This window comes from Nesoenas mayeri (genome assembly GCF_963082525.1).
Source record: "Nesoenas mayeri genome assembly, chromosome: 4".
NCBI classification, from domain to species: Eukaryota; Metazoa; Chordata; class Aves; order Columbiformes; family Columbidae; genus Nesoenas; species Nesoenas mayeri.
The window spans coordinates 11,811,835-11,832,717 of record NC_137540.1 but is presented as its reverse complement, the minus strand read 5'-3'; the positions used below and the strand labels follow the sequence as shown (position 1 = coordinate 11,832,717).

The 20,883-nt window shown below is 44.4% G+C and overlaps 1 protein-coding gene across 1 annotated transcript; it reads left to right on the top strand.

The window, feature by feature from the left end:
* Nucleotides 1–269: 269 nt before the first annotated feature.
* Nucleotides 270–17,286, top strand: NDNF (neuron derived neurotrophic factor; the record flags this gene model as incomplete). The annotated part of the gene is given in 4 exon segments (XM_080343728.1): nucleotides 270–335; nucleotides 13,628–13,821; nucleotides 14,852–14,976; nucleotides 15,890–17,286. Coding segments are annotated over 4 exon segments (1,782 nt in total).
* Nucleotides 17,287–20,883: the final 3,597 nt, after the last annotated feature.

Genomic DNA, 20,883 nt, shown 5'->3' with positions numbered 1-20,883 from the left:
ACCAGCTGCTGCTGCTGCTGCAGAGGCTGGCGGGGAGGCAGGAGGCACAATGGGATTGCAGACTCTTCGCACACGTCTGCAGGGACTGGCCAGGGTAGACGGCTTTTACAAATCAACCCGAATATCATGAAGACGTGAGCTCGCTCTCCCTCTCTCGCTACTTTGTTTAGATGCAGAAGATTTACCGCTAATGTGTTTATATTCAAACAGTCTCAGCATTTTGAAATCCAGAAACCTGATGGAAATTAAGCAGTTTACAGATCAAGATGATGATGGTACAGGAAAGCCAAGTATCTCAGAGCTGCCAGCTGGTCTCTGGATGCAAAGAAAAACATTAGTGAGCAGTGTTAACTGTTTCTAGTCCCCAGTCTTTCTCTTCCTCTGGCTACTAAATCTGCATTTAATTCCCCATGGGCTTTTTCTCCTGAGTAAGAATTACTTACTTGAGTATGATTTGCAGGGCTAATAGGATCTTATCCATATTTGGGGAAGACCCTAGGGGCTCTCAAACTGATTTTTCAGTAATGAGAAATAATGAATAAAAATCTAATAGTCCTAGGGGGTATGAAAGTTACAATTTTGTGGAGAAGATTTAAAGTCAATCGATTAAAACTTTTATAATCCTGTTATAGTACAATTGGTGAAAAAAATAATATCAGGAGAAAAGAGCAGGTCTTAAGAGCCTTTCATATCACATGAACAAGTTTTAATTTAACATTTGAATTAAGCGGGTATTTTAAAGCAGAGGATAAGAGACCTCTTGCAAGTGTGTGATAGCAGGGTGGTAGGCTCAGGGAAAGAATGGTGCTGTGTTAATTTATGGAGAATGTTCCAATTTCCACTCATTTAGGCAGAAGTAGTTGCAAGATGTTTATAAGAAAATCCAGGCAATTAGTGCTTGAACTAGAAAATGCAAAATTTGAACATGCCAGTGAGATGTTTTTCCAGGAGACCAAAACACGCCTCTGGCTCAACCTTTTGCTCACAGGGTTCATGGCTGTCCCCCAGTAGACATTATGGGCTCAGTGTGGTTTTGTGCAGCTGGAGACTGTGCAGACCCTGACTTGCGTCCCTTGGTGAAACACGTGTGCACAGAGAGAAGTGGGACCCAGGAACTTCATGTCCATGAGCAGAGACCCTGGCCCGGCTCCAGCCCAAACCCTTTGTGCTCACTGAAATGCCTTGATTGGTAAAACACCGAAAAGCTGATACTTTTCTGAATTTGCAGCTTTTTGGTCTTTACAATGCAATGTTAACAGTGATGTTGAAATGATACTTGGTGCTCTAATAGTAGCTTTTATCCAAGGATCTCACAGGCATTTCCAGTCACTAGTGAAGGGACAGCTCCAGAAGGCAGCACTGGGTCCCACACCACAGCTCTCCCACGTGTCCCTGCTTTGGGAAAGGCAATGCCATTGGCACATGTTTCAGCCATCTCTCAATGCAGAAATTCCTTGTTTTTCTCTTCTTTTCCCTGCTGCCAAGCAAGGAGGTATCATTACCATAAGAAGGTCTGAAGGCTTTGGGGTTGTTTGGATGTCCACTCACCCATAACAGTCTGACCTGTGTGCCTGTATGTGTTCCCTCTGCTTTTGTTCGCTGTAACTAGATAAAGGACTAACCTTTCACCTGCCAGTCTGGACAAATAAACACTGGCCCAGCAGTAGAGTGGAGCTGAAACCGACCCTTTCAATAATCTGATGTTTGAAATCCCTTACCACAGCTCAGCAGTTGACCCTGGCAGGTTTGAAACCCTTGCAGCAGTTCCCTTCAGAGCACCCATCTTTTCACACTTGGGAAATACTTTTCAGCTTTGTCATGCAGAAGTCCACCACTTAGAAATCCCCCAAAGTATTAGAAAGCCACCCTGCAGGCTGGCAGCTCCCAAATGCATTCTCATCCTGCTTCAATATGATGGGCTGGTGAGCTGTGCTTGGATTCATGGTGTCTTGTAAGCTCTTCAGACAGATGCATGTGTCGCTCTGACCATAGGCTCACCTGTGGCAGCAATCAATAAGAAGTTAATCTCTGTGGCCATACTTCACCATCTCTCTGCACATTTACGGTCTCGCCCTTTGGACACAAATCCTTTCTCAATTGTGTGGCTCATTCACTCTGGAGATGTTCAATGGTTCTGGCCTGCCATGGTTCTACCCTGCCATGCCTGCTGAGCAGCTCAGGGCAGGCACATGGGCTGTGTGGATCCGTAGCTCCTCCACTGCCTGGCCATGCTTGTCCCAAATCTGTCGTCTGCTTCTCGGCAGCTACAACAGCCTTGAGTAACATTGGGAGCCATCCCACACCATATGGATGCTCTCCTCCTGCAAGGGGCCCCACTCCCTCATCAACGTGGGGCACGCTCGCTACTGTCATTTGTCCCTGTGACTAGTGGGAGGATTAGGGAATTGGGGCCAGAGCCTCCGTGCACAGATTTGGGCAGGATGAATCCTGCCCATCTCTCTGTGCAAAGGTCAGGCTGTTGGGGGAAGCAGAAGTTCAGATTTTCTCTCAAGCTGGTGGGAAGTGGCAGGCACTGCAGGGGGGGTCACTGCAGGTAGCTGCATCGAGAAATTTGGAGCAGCTAGCATCTTTTGCTAACAATTTTTACTAATCTACTGAGTTGCCCTCTATAGGAATCTGTGTCTTTTAGATCAGGATGCTAAGGAAATAAATGCTGGTAGGCAAAATATAACTGGCATGAGCATTCCTGCTTTTTCCTTTTCCAACCCGCGTAGTGTATGGAAGTGAGTGTGTGAAAGAAATGATTTTCTCAGTGAGATTCAGAAGTCCTGGTGAGGCTGATCGTCCCACCGTGAAGTGGTTCACTTGCGGGGAGCCATCCTGTATTCTCAGCCACCACGGCCTCTGGGGAAGTCACCAAAGCTAATGCTGCGACTAAGGAACTGTGTGTGCCACTTTCTAGGAATGGTGGAGATCAGTGTGGGGGACGATACTCATGCTGGGTCTCAGGAAGTCTTTGGTGCTGTAATTGTGGATAAGGTCTGCTAGCTCTAACTCACAGTGTGCGAGTAGAAGTATGTAAATATCAATATCTTTAGCACTACATTTGATACTTTCAATTTTCAAACACTTGACAAATGTTTACATATTTTCAGCAACGCTTTTCCAACTAGGGAAAATTAGTCCCAACGTCTGTGAATTACTGTGCTACGTAACAAATCATTATGAGGGAGCACCTTAAGGGTTCATTAAGGACTTGTAGGGCCTAAGATTACGCTTGCATGCCTTCAAAGCTGAAGGCAGATAATGTTAAAACTGAATCTAATTTTGGACAATAAATTCAATCAGAAAAAGTTGGATTCTGATGATAATTAAGAAAGTGGAAATTTTAGGGGATCACTTGTCAGCATTACATGTATTACTGTGGTCATAGGTAACATGGACTAGACTCCTAATTCAGCAGAAAAAGACATAGCTCCTTTGAAGTCAGCTGAGGATCTGGTTTACATGATTTGGGTGTAACTGAAAGCAATGCAGGGGAAATAAGTGTAAGATCGAAGAAATATAGGAAAGAACAGAATACAACAGAAAAAAAAAAGTTTTTCCTCTATTTATATAAATTGTCTAGTTAACTACGAATGTTCCTGGATTGAAAAAGCCTAGAATCAAGCCTTACAATTGCATCTGGTGACGGATGTCTGCTAGTTTCTATGTGAGTTCCTGTTGCTGTATCTTTGCTCCGAGATATCTCCCAGCACTGTACGTGCCTGTGGGACACCCTCCTGCCAGCAGCGCAGGAATGGACTTAGAGATTTGCCTGTTGGGTGCAAATGCCATCATAGGGGTTGTTACTGGAGCAGCTGTCCTGCTTTGCTCACACAGCTGCAGTGCAGCTTTCTGGAGAGCTGCTATTACCTCTGTGATGCTGCAGGCTTTGGCAGTGGCGGTTGTTACTGGTTAGACTGGGAGCACTGAGAAAGCCTATACAGTATAAAGAAATATATGGTAAAATTGAGAATTTCTGAACACTCATTGTGGGAAAACTGTGTGTAGAGGTAGGGAAGCTGGTGTGAATACTAATGTATTTTGGCTGGCTGTAGCCTGTAATCCTATGTACATGTGTGGTGGTGTTTCTGACGCTGAAGAAAACTGCATGTCTGATGGAAGCTGAGGGAAACAGCCTCTGCGTGCTTAAAAGGGTTCCAGAGTAGTCAGCAATTTTCCCTTTTTCAGTTGTACACCAAAAAGCAAAAGGGAAGAAGCATGCAAGCAATTCCAGCATGCTCACAGCACAGCTTTCCACAGAATGTGCGTGCTGTGGTTGTTGCTGGGGCCACTGAGGGCTCGGCTCCCCCCTGCTCCTGCCTGTGCACAGGTGACCCGCAGCCCCTCGCCTGTTGCTTCCTCTTCCCCAGCTCCCTGCCCTGCGCCAGCCCCGGCTTTTCTCCTCTGTAACAAACACCTTGTCTGCCACAGGCAGCTGCCAGGCCCAGGGTATTCCCCAGGCCTTAGGAATTGCTCAAGCAACTTAAACTCTTGTGCTAGTTAATGCAGTTAATTACTTTGTTGTTATGTTTAGCACTTTCCAAAGGTCTTTCTGACCTCCAGCTGTAAGCTCTGGTGGTCTGAGGATGTGACAGCAGGATGCGAGGACCCCAATTCTGCTCTTACACCACTGTTCTGCTCTTCATCAGACCCTGACGCTTCAGTCATCCCTGTCCCTCGTGAGTTTTGGCAAGGGCAGTTGCTCATAATGTCATTCAGAAGTATTCCAGGGAAACAGTGGGAAACTTCGTAGCAAATACCAACATGCTTGTGTTGGTTGTAATTTCTGATTGTTCATACATTTTCCTCCCCGCTAATCCCCTTGCTGAAATTCATTATGGAGAGGGAGCAACACGCACTCAGAGAGCTGTGCTGAAGGCGGAGTGACTTGGCCGAGGAAAGTAGCTATTGTTTTATGATTAAAGGAAGGGATTATATTGGGATTTCCTTGAACAAGGAAAGTCGCTGCCCCACTTTTATTGCTTGTAACAAGGGGATAATAATTACTCTCCACTATAAAACACCTCCAGATCTTGTGATGAAAGATTTGTGGTAGAGCTGCGTGGCATTCAGGGTTGGTTATCTTAAACGGCCTGCAGTTGTGCAAACTAAGATTTCTCTGCCTTTTATCTTATTTCTCCTACTGGGGCTCAAACCCTGCTGAAACTATGGAAAACATTCCCCTTCTCTGAGCTGGGCTTTGAGTCAGGCATCTGAAATCAGTGTTTCCTGTGGTAGAGCTGAAACCAGTCACCCATGCTGTGACACTTGCCATCTCTATGAGCAATGTCCAGTCTCCCGGGGATTTTGTAGGGGCTTGGGAGGATGAGTTGGTATGATGGTAAGGACACAGGCCAGCCTGTGCCAGAGCAGTAGAGGGAGGCAGAGCACGGCATGGGGGATGAGCCGGCAGCTGGCTGCCACCCAGGGCTCCAGCGCATCATCCCTTCCCGTGCCACTGCCATCCCCTTGCAAGGAAAGGTACGAGAGAACAACTGAGCATTGTAACAGAGACCGCTGGGGGCTTGCTGTTTGTTTGGTTTTGACACTCACCGATGAGATGCATGGGTCGAGATGGCTGTGAAGGAGACAAGTGCTGGTGTGTGGTCTCTGATTTAAAGAAGAAAATCTACTTGGCATTTCCTCAAGTGTCCCAAATGGCATCTCCTGGCTCAGCTGCTTTTTTGAAGCATCCGGCTACCACCAGCTCCAGGATGGCCATTTCGGTGTAATCGGAGTTGAACCTGTTTCCACTAAAAGTAGAAAAATAAATAAGGCTCAGTTTAGAAAAAAAATAGTCCATGTAAAATTTGATTTTTGATACCATATCTCCCCAAGTATGTTTTCTTTTCAACATACACAACTTGAGATGGTTTTACATTTTACAACGTTATCCCTTCAAATTTAACCTCTCCCCTAAGTTGTACTTTGTTGCCACTGCTCGTCATTAAGATTTGGTAGAAATTCACCCTTATTTCTTCATACTGTCTTATTTTTACATAGTTGGATTTTTTCCCCATACTACTGAGATTTGATTTTCTAAAACAATACCCCCAGCAAGGAAAAATCGTGGGTTGAATTGGAATTGCAAGAGGCGGTCGGTTAATCCACAGATTACTGACATGGTGGACCTTAAAACTTCAAAGACACCATTATAGTCCATCGTGTCTGTGCGTATTTAGGGGGCTGTAATCCACAGATTACAGGCGTGACGGGGTATAAATGCTCCTGCCCTCCTAGTGTCTTGCCAGTGGGAGCTGCCATGTCAAACCAGCTGTGGTGCTACACCAAAATATTTCCTTAAAATCCACAGAGACAGCAAAACACACCTGTGTCCCTGTCGCAGCTACGTTCCTCCTCATCCCCGCTTTCCATAGGGAAAGGCTTTGGGCTGGTGTGGAGGGGCTACCCAGGCTCCTGGCGAGCTTCCCACAGCCGAGCGTGGTCCTTGTTTTTCCCCAGGCATGCTGCAGGACCAGACACCAAGTTTTCAAGAGGGCTGCAAGGCATACCAAATGTTTTCCAGATCCCTTAGGGAATATTAAGTATTAAATGGCAGACCTTCACTTTCCCCCTCTAGCCTCCCCCTAAACAAACAAACTGAGCAGCTCCTGGTAAATATGTAAAATTTCAAAGGCATTATTTTCACTTCTTTACATGTTAAAAATAACTAACTGTCTTACAGTTGAAATTGGAGGGTGCTTTCAAACTCCTCTGTTGCTGAGGTGATAACTCTATGCCAAGGTGCATATATTTGTGCTATGTATCCCCAGAAATGAAGGCTATGATGGAAAAGCTCACAGCTTCTTTACTTGTAGTGTTCCTATAGTAAGTCAAAGAAGTCACACAGTGCCGTTTTATTTCTGAAGCTGAACTTAAATCACATCAATAATTTTACAGACTTATTATGAGATGCAGCATAGGTAAAGTGAACAACGCAAAACCTCCCCAATAGACCAGAGTTTAAAAACAGGATGTAAAGAAGAAAAGAAGTTAACCATCCATACAGTAAAAATAGAAGACATCTAACACAAAAACACTGTCACAGGCAGTGCCTTGAAATTATCCTCACTAAATTACAGTCATGCACTTTCCACTCTCTGTAATTAAACATTAGGGTTTATTTATTCCAGATGCATTTGCTTCAAGTAAACCCAGATTTTTAAAAACTATTATTTTTTGTTATTGTAAATCCTTTACAGGTCTCTGTGACCAGCAGACAGCTGAGAAGTAGAGTAAATTATTTCCATAGATCAAGGCACTTGAAGATGACTTGTGAATAGTACTGGCATTGCGAGGGCTGAATCTAATATTTTTGCTTCCTTTTTACAGAGCGTGGGTATAATCAGTGATGTGGAGTCTGTGTGAGTACATGCCTCTGTGCATGAAATAAGTGCAGAATGAGATCTGAACAGGAGTACTCAACTCCTTGTTTTCCAAGCAGCCAAACAAAATGGATTCTCAACTTTCTGGGTGGGATTTCTGTGATGGGATGCGAGTGAGGGGGCTCGGTTATGTCATGGGGTGCACCCTGTGCAACTGCTGACAGGTCAGCTTCTTCTACTAAATTTAATTTATCATCCTTGGTGTACTATTTTGCTGGAAAAAAGCTGCTTGCTTAGAGTAGAGAGAAAATACCCAAGACTTGATTGGTAAAATAAAAATTAAGTTATTTTATCTCAAACAAAACAGAACTCCCAGGTATGTCTGTATGTATTGCTGGGCAGGTCTAATGGCAGCGTGCATAGGAAGTGCTGTGATGTGCTGGGGTGCTCCTGCCTGATGGCTGCTGCAGACCCTGCACCCCGCAGGCTGCCCTCTCCAAGGCCACCCCTTTTCTGGCTGTGATTGAGGGTTCACTCACCTCCCTGATCCCACATCCTGCGGGAGGAGGGTGCAAGGTGCTGCTGCAGCTCCAGCTGATTTGCCTGTCCCCCAGCTTGGAAACTAAGCAGGTTGCAAATGCCTTTCTATTCACCATTTCTCCTTATAATTGCAGCCACACAAAGGTCTTAAAGGCCGGACAGAGTGGTTGTGTACTTGGGATTTTGGAAGGGTCGGGAAGGCTCACTGCCCCAGTGTAAATCTTTCAGAAGGAAGGAATGAACTGCAATCATCATCAAATCTATGATCCAATTTAATGATAATTTTCACATACGCACTTATAGCTCAAATTTTAAAAATGTCCAGATCGCTGCTTTTGTTTATATTTTCTCAAGGACAAAACCAACTTCTGGCAAGGTGGTAAATTTTCAGGTGTTGAAAGTAATTTGTATCCCATTCCAAATGTACAGCATGCATTTTTGATCTGTTGATCTTCTTAGATGAATACAAGTAGGTTTATTAAGTAAACCTTTTCTGAAGTGTGTGCTGTTGCTACTGGTGTGTGTGTGCAGAGGAGCAATGCAGCCCAGGAGCTGCTCTCCTGGGGCAGTGCCACCACCTTCCAGGTTAAAATTATGGGAAACCCCGGCTGCTTGCCATGGCTGTTGCTGCCCCAGCATCACGCAGCCTGTCCAGGCTCAGCGGCCCTGTGCCCAGTGGGGCAAAACCAGGCGTCCTGTCCTGCTGGAAGCCAGCCTGGGAGCAGCCCTGCCTGGGAGGAGAGGGGGACCCCTGGGTGCTCCCTGCTCACAGCCTGGCTCCCTAAAGTGAGTCAGTCTATCTGCAAAGGGGGCGGAGGAGAAGGGGGAAAAAATAGAAAAAGTAGAAAAGGAAGAAAATAGAAACCTCTTTTTTCCTTTCTTTTTGAAATAGAAGAATATGCAAGCAAGTCATATTTTCTCAAGGATGTTTTTCAGTTTAGCCCTTGTTGCTGGTCGAGAGCTGCTGGTGCCTGCGGTGCCGTCCTGGGCTCTCCAAGCTGTGGTGGGTTTTTACCTTTCTCTTCGTGATGCGCTTGTGGTTGCTGCTGGGTATCTCCCTCCTCCTCAGTGGCACAGGGAAGGTCGCTCTCCTGGCACGGCCAGGCTGAGAAGTTGTCCCTCTCCCCATGCCAGGTGTCACCAGTAGCGCTGCCAGCTTTGTCCCTTACCCTCTGCTCTTCCCCCTCTCCTTACCCTGAAGCAAGCGCCAGCCTCACCCAGCAGGACAGGGCAGGAGGTTTGCCTTTGCCACTCAGGTTTAAGACTCTGTTTAGAGTTTGGGGAAAAAGTGAGAGGTAAAGATGTGCCATTAGAGGGCACTTTTGCAATCCTGGAGAAGGAAAACGGTGCTTATTATTTCACTTAGGACTGTTTACTTTGGCGCTCTCTAGAATTCAGTGATAAACAACAGGCAAATCCCTCCAGTCAGCAGGAATATATCAATAAAATATTGACTCTGAGTTTAAAAGAAAAGAAAACAAGACAAACTTGTAGAAAAGGGAGTAAAAGGCATTTAGGAGGTGGCACAGCCTGGAGAACAAAAAATCACACAGCATATTTCACGTAATTTGTATGGCTTTACAGCGCAGCGCTTAGGCCTCAGCTTGTACCTGGCTTCTAGAATAAAACCAGCTTGGACCACATCACGCTGAGACAACAAATCGCTTGTTCGAAGTTTCCGAAGGCTGGATGGGAGAGTATGAATTCATATGCTCCCACCCAGCCAGCAAGGGCATTTCTGGCAGACTCTGTCAAAGTCTTTGCCCAGAAAAGAACATGGGGCACATAAATTATTTTTTTTGCTTTCCTCTTGATGTTTTATGTGACTAGACTGTAGAGGATTTAGATTAAAATTCAGCCAAATTATAATCAGTGCACTGCAAAAAAAAAACCCCAAAAAACCTGTTTATTAATTGCTGTGAAAGGGTGTTGTGACACTGACAGCATGGTTTTCAAAACCTGTGAGTCAGTTTTAGATGCCTCTTTGCTGTCGAGGTGTCTCACTTTGGGAAGTGTCATGCATGAAAATTGGACCCATTTTAAGCCTCTGAGGTTGGATGTGTGAAAATGAAAACACTCAAAATCCTATTAATTCGTAAAGGAACAAGGATTATAAAACTTTTGTGTTAACGTCTGACAATTTTGCAAGCTGTTTAATGTATAGAGTGGGCTGGGGGTGCTGGGCAGGGATCTCAGAATAAACCTTAATGCATCTTTTGTGGTCATTTTTAAGCCTAATTGTTTTTACAATTAGATTCAGGAATCAGAGACAAATCCGTACCTTGTTGCTACACTGCAGTTGTTACTGGGGACAGAAATGCTGTAACAGGAGTTTTTAAAGTGGATTAGCTAGTGAAATTATTTAAGAAATGAACTTTAGCCTGGGTAGTCCCGTAATCAAAAATAGTTTATTTTAGTAGAGGTTACATCGTGCTGGACCAGACTATGGGAATATACAAGATTGCAGTTTCAAGGGGTTCATGTGGAGGACGCTGTCTGCTGAAAGTGTCAGTGCTTCTTACCTAACCAAATAATCTCCTGTAACTGTTGTGATTAAGTTGGAAAGAATTTCTTCCCTGTTGGCCAACAATAATACCTGAAGAGTCAATAAACATTGTGTTACAGCACACAAAACTCATCCTGCCTTGTGTGAGAGGAGGTTTCTGCTGATTTCAGTGACTCAAGTCGGCAAGTATTTTGACTTATGATCTTTGCTCCAAAAGGTCAAATGTCATTAACTTTGCTGATAAGTATCAACACTTCGGTCTGAATTTGAGGAAATATGCCTGTTGTCATCAAAAGCTAAGCCAGGACTTGGTTGGGATAAATTTTGACAAATGCTGGGAGAGCCAAGTCAGTATTTAACTAGCAATTGTGTATCTTAGGTAAATCCCTTTACTCCTTTCCCTTCCTTAGGGCAGAGCACTGCAGTAACCTGTTATTAAAGCATCCCAAACGCTGATGAAACGCACAATTTGAGACCTGTGAGTGCCCGATGTGAGGCATTACAAACCCTGTGAATGGGGGAATACGGCTGTGTGTTGCCGTTGCCAGGTTATTGCAGAATAAATAAGGATGCAGTCTTTTCCAACTGCAAAATAACTTTTGGAAGCCTCGGGCTTCCTCAGGAGACAGCAGAGCCAGGTGTGCTATGGGGACCAGTGAGCTGGCTGTGGGGCTCCCTGGCACACTTGCTGCTCACTCTCAGGGACATGGGGCTCCTCCACAGTCACCTGCCCACCTGAGACACGGCTGCAGGGGAAACTCTGCCAGATGAACCTCAGGCATTCGCTTCCATCTTTCCTGTGGTTTTCCACTCAGGAAGGGAAGGATCTGGATGCAAATGTGCAGTGAGTAAGGGAGTGAGAAAGCTCAGGAAGGTGCAGCAGCCCTTGTTGTGAGGGAAGGTGAGAGCAGAAGGAGGTGAAGATAAAATTGCATCCTAGCAAGGGAGTTTTCAGTATGTGTCACTGGTGGCTTATAGTTCTGTCAGGATTTGCTGCGTATTTTCTCTGCCCTCTTGCATTGCCAGTTTCTTGTTTGTGTGGGAAAATACAGAGCTGAAGGACAAGGGCCAAGCTGGACAGAAGATTGGGAGGAACCAGTCAAACGCGGGGTGGGAATGAACTGAGGTAACGGGGCCAGGGATGGCGGAGAGGAGGGAAGGGGGTGAGTGTGGGGGACCTGTCCCACTGATGGTAGAAGCAATTAAATAATGATGATGTTATAGGCAAAGGAAGAAATAGAGGGTGAAAATAGCTCTCAGTGGGCCTTGCTGGTGTCAGGAGACCTGCTGTCCTGCACCTGAACAGCTGTGTTTAGACATGTGGGGCGCAGGATGGGCTGCGGGACAGACAGATGCTGTGACCCCTTCTCTGCACACAGTGGAAGGGGAGCTGGAGACAGCAGAGGGGGGATTTGGGAATATTTTTGTCAGGAATTTGGGGTGAAAAAGTAGGTGGGACCCCATGCAGCGTATTCCCACGTTTGGAATACCAGCACCCACAGTGAGTTTTGGTGGGAACACAGTGATGATGAGAGGGGCAGGGGCTGGCAGGCTGCTGGCAACTTGCCCCCAGAAAGAAAAGGGTGTGAAAGAGCACATTGGAATTTTGTGGTTGCTGAGGAAGGGGTCTTGCTGCAAGATCCTGAAGGGCTGGAGGGCTTAAACTGGGGTGGGAAGGAAGGTCCCAACATGTGGCCACACTGGCTTCCAGCAGGTTGCTGCAGGTGGCTCCTATTGGGTTTTTGGAAGGTAAAGCCACAGGAAAGGGAAGGAGAACGCTGCTGGAGCTTCCCTCAGAGCACCTGGTTATATTTTCATGAGCTGCCTGAAGTGGAAGAGCAATTTTATTGTCTTATACTACATCATGCCACTTCTCAAGGAGCTTTCTATTTACTATTTCTACATAAAAGATTAGAGAAAGGTCAAGCAAAGTGGAAGATAAAACAAAGCCAACAATCTCAACAGCAGATTTAATCTTAAAGGTAGAAAGAAATGATTTGTTATAAAGCCATACTCAACTTACACTGCAGTATAAGGACTGGTGCATGACTTCACATTCAGCCAAGTAACAAGATAAAACTGTTCCTGCCAGCTAAGCTTTTATTGTGCTTCTCCTCAAAGCCAATGGCTAACACAGTTTAGGCAGTGGTCTTAAAATCGTTTTTCTAATTTTAAAAAATGTTATCATTTAGCAGTTTAAACTCACTATACTCATACCAGAAACAGGCTTTGTTTCCCTCCCAGCCCCCCCAGCTAGAGCCATTATGTATGAGATCATCTACTGTACTGAAAGGAGATTTCTAGCCTGTCCCACTGTATATCTTAGGGTAGTCATTACTGACCTAGTTGTAGACATAATAATGAAAGGTTGAGATTATGAATTATTATGCCTAATTTGTAAAGGATTCTCTGCTTTTGTGTTTTGCAATTCCCATCAGACTTGAGGATTAAACCCTGCTGAATTGCATGCTAATACCAATGTGCTTTGAATATGTGTGGGTTTATATCACATGTTTTCCTAATTCACTATCTTTTGTAAAGAACAATTTCACTGGAAATATTTACTTTTCAAAGGATTTTTGGAGGTCCAACCAAAATCTTCTTAGGAAAGTGAGGGCAATATAGCCTCCATCTGCTCTGTGCTTACTAGAGCTCCCATGTCCACCAAGTTCTATTAATATTCTGCTATGGCAAAACATCCAACTGTAGCTCTAGCAAAGTATGTGGAAAGCTTTTGCTCTTTGTTCATGAGAGGGAGAGATACCAATTTGAAACCAGGCTTGCTTTCAATTACAGTTCAAGATGGAAAAATCTTATTTACATACTTTGTGCATGTGCTGTGATGATGCAAACTTAGTCCTTATGTATTCCCAGTGCTTGTATGGCAGTACAGTGAAGGTGCCATACAAGCACAAAGTGCATGCTGTGTTATTGTAGTTATGACTGCATTTTGGTGGTGGAGCAGACTTACCAGGCTCCTATCTCCTTTCTAAACTGTCCCTGTGCTCTACAGCTTTGAAATGCATCTAGATATGAAGGTTTGCTGGAGGTGGTAGTAAGCCCTCCAGCAGCGGTAGATCAGTTGGCAGGAGCTTCACGAGTGTGCAGCCAGCCGAGTCAGTGACCATGGGTCACAAATAAGTGGGTGCTTGGCCAGGCTCTCGCCCACCAGCATGAGAGTGGCTGGTGGCAGCTCCTGCTGCCCACGGTGCAGCTCTCCTCAGGTGGGACTCCCTGTCGTTGCTGTAGGATGCTCCTGCTGCGCTGCCCACCACTGCCACTGCTGCTGCTGCTGCCGCTCAGCTCGAGGCCCCAGAAGTTACCTACCAGAGATGAGGAGCTCTTCCAAATGCAGATCCGGGACAAAGCGTTTTTTCATGATTCATCAGTCATCCCAGATGGAGCTGAAATTAGCAGCTACCTCTTCCGAGACACCCCTAAAAGGTATTTCTTTTTACATCAAGTGAAGAAGTTGTACTTCGAAAACAGTAGCTTTATTTACTGGGTGTTTTGAAGTCAATATTGGATCCATGTCACAAAAATACAAATGCCAGAGTTCTGTCTGGTGAAGTAAGTAATTATGTGAGTTTCCACCCCGATCTGGACTCTCTGACTGTGGGTCTATCCAATTTATTTAATTTATGGGATAAGCCCAGAGCTCCCAAAAACCACAGAAGTTCCCTGAAGTGGAGCCACTAACCATGTCTGGAATAAAAAGGAGCAGGAAGAAAATTAGAAACTATGGGTTTACCCCACCACACTTGTTTCTTTTCATTATTTCATATTGAGCTTTGAAGAAGCAGGGTAAGCCCATCTGTTTTGAACTCCCCACTTCCCAGCTTCAGCCTTGTGGGTCAGAAAGTACTGGGTTAGACTGGGGAAAAACCTGAGGCTCCAAAGAGTTCAGGGAAGACCACCATTACTGCCTTCCTTCTCATATCAGACACCTCCTTAAGTCTTCATTGTTGAGAAATATTTTGTAGTAAATAACGTGGGGAGCTTGGGTGTAAGTGGGGGGACAGTTGAATGTATATGTTTCTATATGTGCTTCTAGGGCCCTTACCTGGACATAACATAAAATGTGTGTCCTGCTTTGAAGTGCATACACTGGAATTCCAGGAAAGATCATGTTTCCCTCAAGGTTTACTTGGTGACCACTTGTACTGTATATTGTTAGTGTAGGGGTAAAAAGTGCAGCTGATGGAGGGGAGGGCAAGAGGCCAGAAACTCCTCTGCCATGTCTTGACAAGCAAAGCATGAACTCTGCAGCACTGTGTCAGTGGGTGGGTTTCCCTCACCTCCTTAGCTCTTGCCCACTGTCCTTTCCATGTTCCCTCTACACACGCTTGTCCGTAAGTGATACTTTTGTCCCTGTTGCCCCACTAGGATCAAACTTGATCATGTCAAGTCAGTCCCTGCTGGTTGGCTGCCATCAGGGTTTATTGATGTAACGGGTCTTTTAACTTTCCCCTAGGTATTTCTTTGTGGTTGAAGAGGATAACACTCCCTTAGCAGTGACAGTGACACCATGCGATGCCCCTCTGGAGTGGAAACTGAGTGTGCAAGAACTCCCAGAGGAAACCAGTGGAGAAGGTTCAGGTAACAAACCATCAATGAGTTTCCTTGCACCCCAGAGAACTGCTTTTCTCCTGGATTTGAAGCCCCTCAAACCCATCTCAGTGTGATGCCATCTTGCAGCAGGCCCATCTTTATGGCCTCATGCTGTTTGGATCTTCAGCCCCCGTCCTGCCTTTGTGCAGGAAACTGGCAGCAGATAGCGGTGTGAGAAGGAAAAGAGCTGGAAAGAAAATAAAAGCTGAGGTTATTGTTACAGATTGCAGTGAATGCTCCCACAACAAACTTCTTGCCCAGAGTAACTTGGCTTCGCGGAGGCTTTGCTGTGAGCTGTTTGTACAAGAACCGAAGAGACAGGGCTGGCATTGCAGCAGGGCTGAGCTTGCCCCTCTGAGAGGCCTCATCTGTAGATGTGGAGCTGATTTGGAAACAGCTGTATAATTGCTACTCAGGAGAGAAAAGGTCCCAGGATTCCACTGCTTGTCACAAGAGTGCTAAATGTCATACACACCACATGGGATTGTATACACACCTCTGGCCCTCACCCTGTTTAGGCACATGGCTTTGGAGGGACTTGGAGGACCAAAGCTAAGGGCCCAAGTCCAGAAACGGGCAGTGGGGTCAGTTCCCCTGGGGAACTGTATGGCATCCCCAAGCTGGATGCTTGAAGTAGTCTAGTGGAGGGTATTACCTACCATGCACAAGCCTCCCTTAATGCTGGCCAGGTGCAATTTCTTTTGCATTTCATTTTAACCTGAGTGCCAAACCAGTCACCCTCTCCAATTTGACAGAAGTATTGGTTACATCTTCCCCAGAAGATAAAACCTTGCTTTTTTGTCTCACTTTTGTATTTTATGTAGAAGTATCTGTTGGGATTTTATTTTCTCATATTGGCAGATTGTGTCTGTATAAATGCTTTTCTTTGCTTATAATCTAGGCGAACCAGAACCTCTTGAGCAACAGAAGCAGCAGATTACTAATGAGGAAGGCACAGAGCTGTTCTCTTACAAAGGCAATGATGTTGAGTATTTTGTGTCCTCTAGTTCCCCATCTGGTTTGTACCAACTTGATCTGCTGTCAACAGAGAAGGACACACATTTTAAAGTGTATGCAACCACTACTCCAGAATCGGACCAACCTTATCCTGAATTACCTTATGATCCCAGAATCGATGTCACTTCTCTGGGACGTACAACAGTGACACTGGCATGGAAGCCAAGTCCCACCGCCTCCTTACTGAAACAGCCAATTCAGTATTGCATTGTCATCAATAAAGAACACAATTTCAAAAGCCTCTGTGCTGTGGAAGCTAAGCTCAGTTCTGATGATGCCTTCATGATGGCTCCAAAACCAGGTCTGGATTTCAGTCCATTTGACTTTGCCCATTTTGGCTTCCCCTCAGACAACAACTCTGGCAAAGAACGTGGTTTCCTAAAATCATCATCATCAAAGTTTGGGAGGCAAACATCCTCAAAGCCGAGAGTTGATCTGCATAAAGTTTGTATGGGGAACAAGAACATATTCACAGTGTCTGATCTGAAGCCCGATACGCAGTACTACTTTGACATGTTTGCAGTAAACACCAACACTAACATGAGCACTGCGTACATTGGCACCTTTGCCAGAACGAAGGAGGAGGCTAAACAGAAAACAGTGGAACTGAAGGATGGCAGGGTTACAGATGTATTCATCAAGAGGAAAGGAGCCAAATTTCTGCGGTTTGCTCCTGTTTCATCTCACCAAAAAGTCACCTTCTCTGTTCATTCATGCCTGGATGCTGTTCAGATCCAAGTGAGGAGAGACGGAAAACTTGTCTTGTCTCAAAACGTGGAGGGTGTGCGGCAGTTCCAGCTTCGAGGAAAAGCAAAAGCTAAGTATCTCATTAGGCTGAAGGGAAGCAAAAAAGGTGCTTCTATGCTGAAGGTCCTGGCTACAACAAGGCCTAACAAACAGTCATTTCCTTCTCTTCCTGAAGATACACGAATCAAAGCCTTTGACAAGCTCCGCACATGTTCTTCAGTCACGGTGGCGTGGCTGGGGACACAGGAGAGAAACAAGTTCTGCATCTACAAAAGGGAAGTGGATGACAATTACAATGAAGAGCAGAAGAAGAGAGAGCAGAACCAGTGCTTGGGTCCAGATACGAGGAAGAAATCAGAAAAGGTTCTCTGTAAATACTTCCACAGCCAGAACATCCAGAAAGCAGTGACCACAGAGACAATCAGAGGCCTGCAGCCCGGCAAGTCCTACCTGCTGGACGTTTATGTGATAGGGCACGGTGGGCACTCCGTGAAATATCAGAGCAAACTGGTGAAAACAAGGAAGTTCTGTTAGTGCCCTTGTACATAGAAATATATGGAACTCTGGTCTGAACATTATCCTACTTCCAGGTATTGACTACTTGCACAGCTGAGAAGTTGTGACCTGTATTTGTACTGTGTAGAAAAGATATCAACTTGTATATTTATGTTTACATAAGTAATTGTTTGGAGGAACTGAGGTTGGTGCCCTCTGGTAGCGTCTGGCAATGGTGTTCTCATGTGTCCGGTGACTCACATGTGATGCTCAGTAGATGTCCAAGGTAGCAGGAAACCCCAAAGGAACTTGCACTCCTTTGTGTCCATATTGCATGAACTGCTTCTAAATTATTTTATACTTAAAAGGCTGAGATAAATTGTTCATCCACCTTGTTACTCACACACCAAGCACACAGACATACACCCTTTCACTCGGCATAGATGATAGGATTTCTGTAAATTATTTTATAGAGTCTTGTTTTAAATGTTTATGTTTCTATGATTGTAAACTATTAAAATCTGTCCCTGTTAAAATACAGATCTAAACTAAATATTAACTGGGCTGCACATGAAGCAGTTTCATTGCTAATGTAAATTCTTACCTAGCTGATTTTCATGTTTAAATACTGTATTATTTCATGTAAAAAGTTGCCATAATGTTATATTCCTGTATATAAAATTAAAAATGCTAGATTATATATTGTTTCCTTTTTTTTTTCCTTGACATTCTAAGGGGGCAAACAGACTTGGGAACAAAAGAGGCATTCTGAAACTTGAACTGAACGCAGCTAGAATGTGTGCCTTTTTTGTTCTTCATCTTTTTGGGTGAGGTAACTGAAGTCCAGTAGAATTACTGATGTTACTGAGTTAGTGGTTAAAATCTATGGGGGAATGCAGGCCACTGAAGGGGCATTATTTGGGGCACACTCTCGGTCTACAGTGATAAAAGCACCAAAGGAACAGGAGAGCACAGAGGAGCTTCGTTTGTCCCAGATGAGAAGCCATCTTTTTTGGTTGTGGCTGTGAGTGCCACCAGAGTTTTGCAAGGAGTTCACAGTCTGACTGAGGGAGACCACACAATTCAAACAAATAACACACCAGAGAGCCAGGTGGTTGGTTTTTTTTTTAGATTATTATTGAAAACATTTGCTTTCTAGATGCTGCTGGGTTTGATCACAGTAATAATAACCTGAGAGGATTATCTTTTTTCCATTGACAAGAACAGTAGTACTAAGAAAAAGCATGTACTTTAATGTAAATTACAGTTATTTCCATTGTGTAGATTTCTTTAAAATATTAAATGTCTGGATCTTATATTTTCTAAATTTTCTTATTTGTTTTTCCGTGTGTCACTTTCATTGACTCAAAAACTTGTATAAAGCTGCTTAATGGAAAACATGCTTCTGAGAAGTAACTAGACCAGCCCCATTGCAAGCAGCTAAGAACAGGATACACCCACCTCTGCCCCAATATTATAATGTAGGACCTCAGGACAGGTAAATGATACATTTTCTTCTTGGTCCCATCATACGTGTCAGTCTGTAGCACTTCAACTGTGGATGTCAGGACTGCTTAATCAAAGACAGTCTCTGTCTCTTCCTTAGGTGCCTGTCCACAAAACATCTCACTGCTGGGACTTTAGCACTTACAGCCCGCTCTGGGCTCTGATGATACATGTGAAGAAACAGGCATGGGGGAAATGGACCCAACCCACATAAAGGCAGAAAGCCGATTCCTCTTAGGTTGCTCACAGGGAAAAGAACTCTCCATCCCTGAAGAGCTGATCTCCAGTTTTCCTTGGGCCCATAGTGCTGAGCTCCCCAGAACTTCCCTTTGGCTGCCCCTTGCAAGTTTGGATTTGCAGCCTGCAGGATGGCAGTGGGGTTTTGTGGCTGCACAAACTCCCACATGGGGCATATGCTAAGTTCATTGTGAGAATTCTCCAAGAAAGAGACAGATATTTTGTGAAGACTGATCAGAAGGTGTCTGCTGTGTTGAATGCAATTGTTTAATAATAATTGAAATTTAGACGACTTTGAAGGTGATCTCCTATCCTTGTTTGAAAGCATCTCTCTGATATCTTAGAGCAAATGGCTTCAGTACGACATGCCTGCTAGATGACCATGCCAGGGTGTAGGTGAGCAGTGGATAACTACAGCCGGCAATCCCTCAAGAACAGGACTGTGGTACCAGTGCTAGATCACTGGGTGCCAGGGAGATACTTTCCCCATGTTTCACTGTCCAAAAAGCTATTGAATCCTTCAATTGAAGGCAGCACTTGCATTTTTAAGCATTTCTCTGTTCACTGGTGCTCTTTTTCTGGGGAATGGTATGCCTTCTATTGGCCTATTACAATGTTTACTTGAAAACATATGTTTTATAACCATTTGAGCTCTATTTGTTTCCTTTAGCCAGATTTCTCTGGATATTTGTCCAGCTCACTTAGCTTTTCTGTCTGCTGTCCAGTTATGTTTGCAGTACATCAGACACTGAAAAAATTACCCAAGATGCATTCGTCTTCTATTTCTGAACACTACATTTTCAATAAAAAATGTCACAATATTTGCCTTTATTCCCACTGGAATTCTTTTATTTCCCCAAACAACTACCTCTGTTTATTCTTCTGGATGAAGCTGAGACTATACTAGTATCACTTTTACTAATAATCCTGTTATTATTCAGGTCTTAATGGAGTCAGGTAGATCTGAGAGAAGTCTGAGAGATGTTCTTTTTTTTGAATGATGGAGTAAAAATGAGGGCACTAGCCTTTATATAGTGCAAATACGTCACCCTGAAGTGACAGGTGATTGAAGTGGGTATTAAAGTAGAATAGGTATTTACTGGGAAAGCTCCAGACTGTGTGTGAAGCACAGAGCCCATATAAATCATAGCATGGGTGACCGAAAGGCTTTCCCCATGCCCCATGACTGCCAGTCAGCCTGGCCACAAATGCAGTTCAGACTGTATGTGCCCTTCTCTGCTGGCTTACCTCATCAGTCATTTACAGCTTTCTGTCCACCAAGAAATAAAATGAACATATGGACTCATTTCACATTTCTACAATAACTTTGAACTGATGCCCTACCTTGGGTGTTAGCCACAGATCTGGATCCTGTTCTTAATCCACTGTCACATCTGTATCCCTAGTTTCACATCAAAACATATATGAAGAACTTCTTAAAGAATATAATAGATGGATATGTGGCATAAAAGATCAAAAAAATATATATAACATATAAAACCATTTTTAAGCACAGGGTTGGAGAGGTAATAACAATTGAAACATAAGCTTAGAAATAGAAGGTCAAATGGAGCTCAGCATTCTTATTGATATGTGTCCCACTGGGAAAAACACGCCACGCTGGAATACACAGCTGAGGAACATGCAGGGCCACAGGAAAGCAGTACAGGGTGGCCCACCCTGGTGGCAACTTCTCACTAAGGCGTTACCTACTGCAGGACTTACAGAAAAGGGATCTTACACAGATTTTTGTTTGTTTGTTTCAAAATGAGTTGAGTCATTGAGCCATTGCATACCATGGTGAGATAATCTTCAACACCATCAATCAAAGTGGAGCTTATCTAATTTTACTGATTTACTTACTGAGAAATCTGGCAGCAGCCTTACAACATA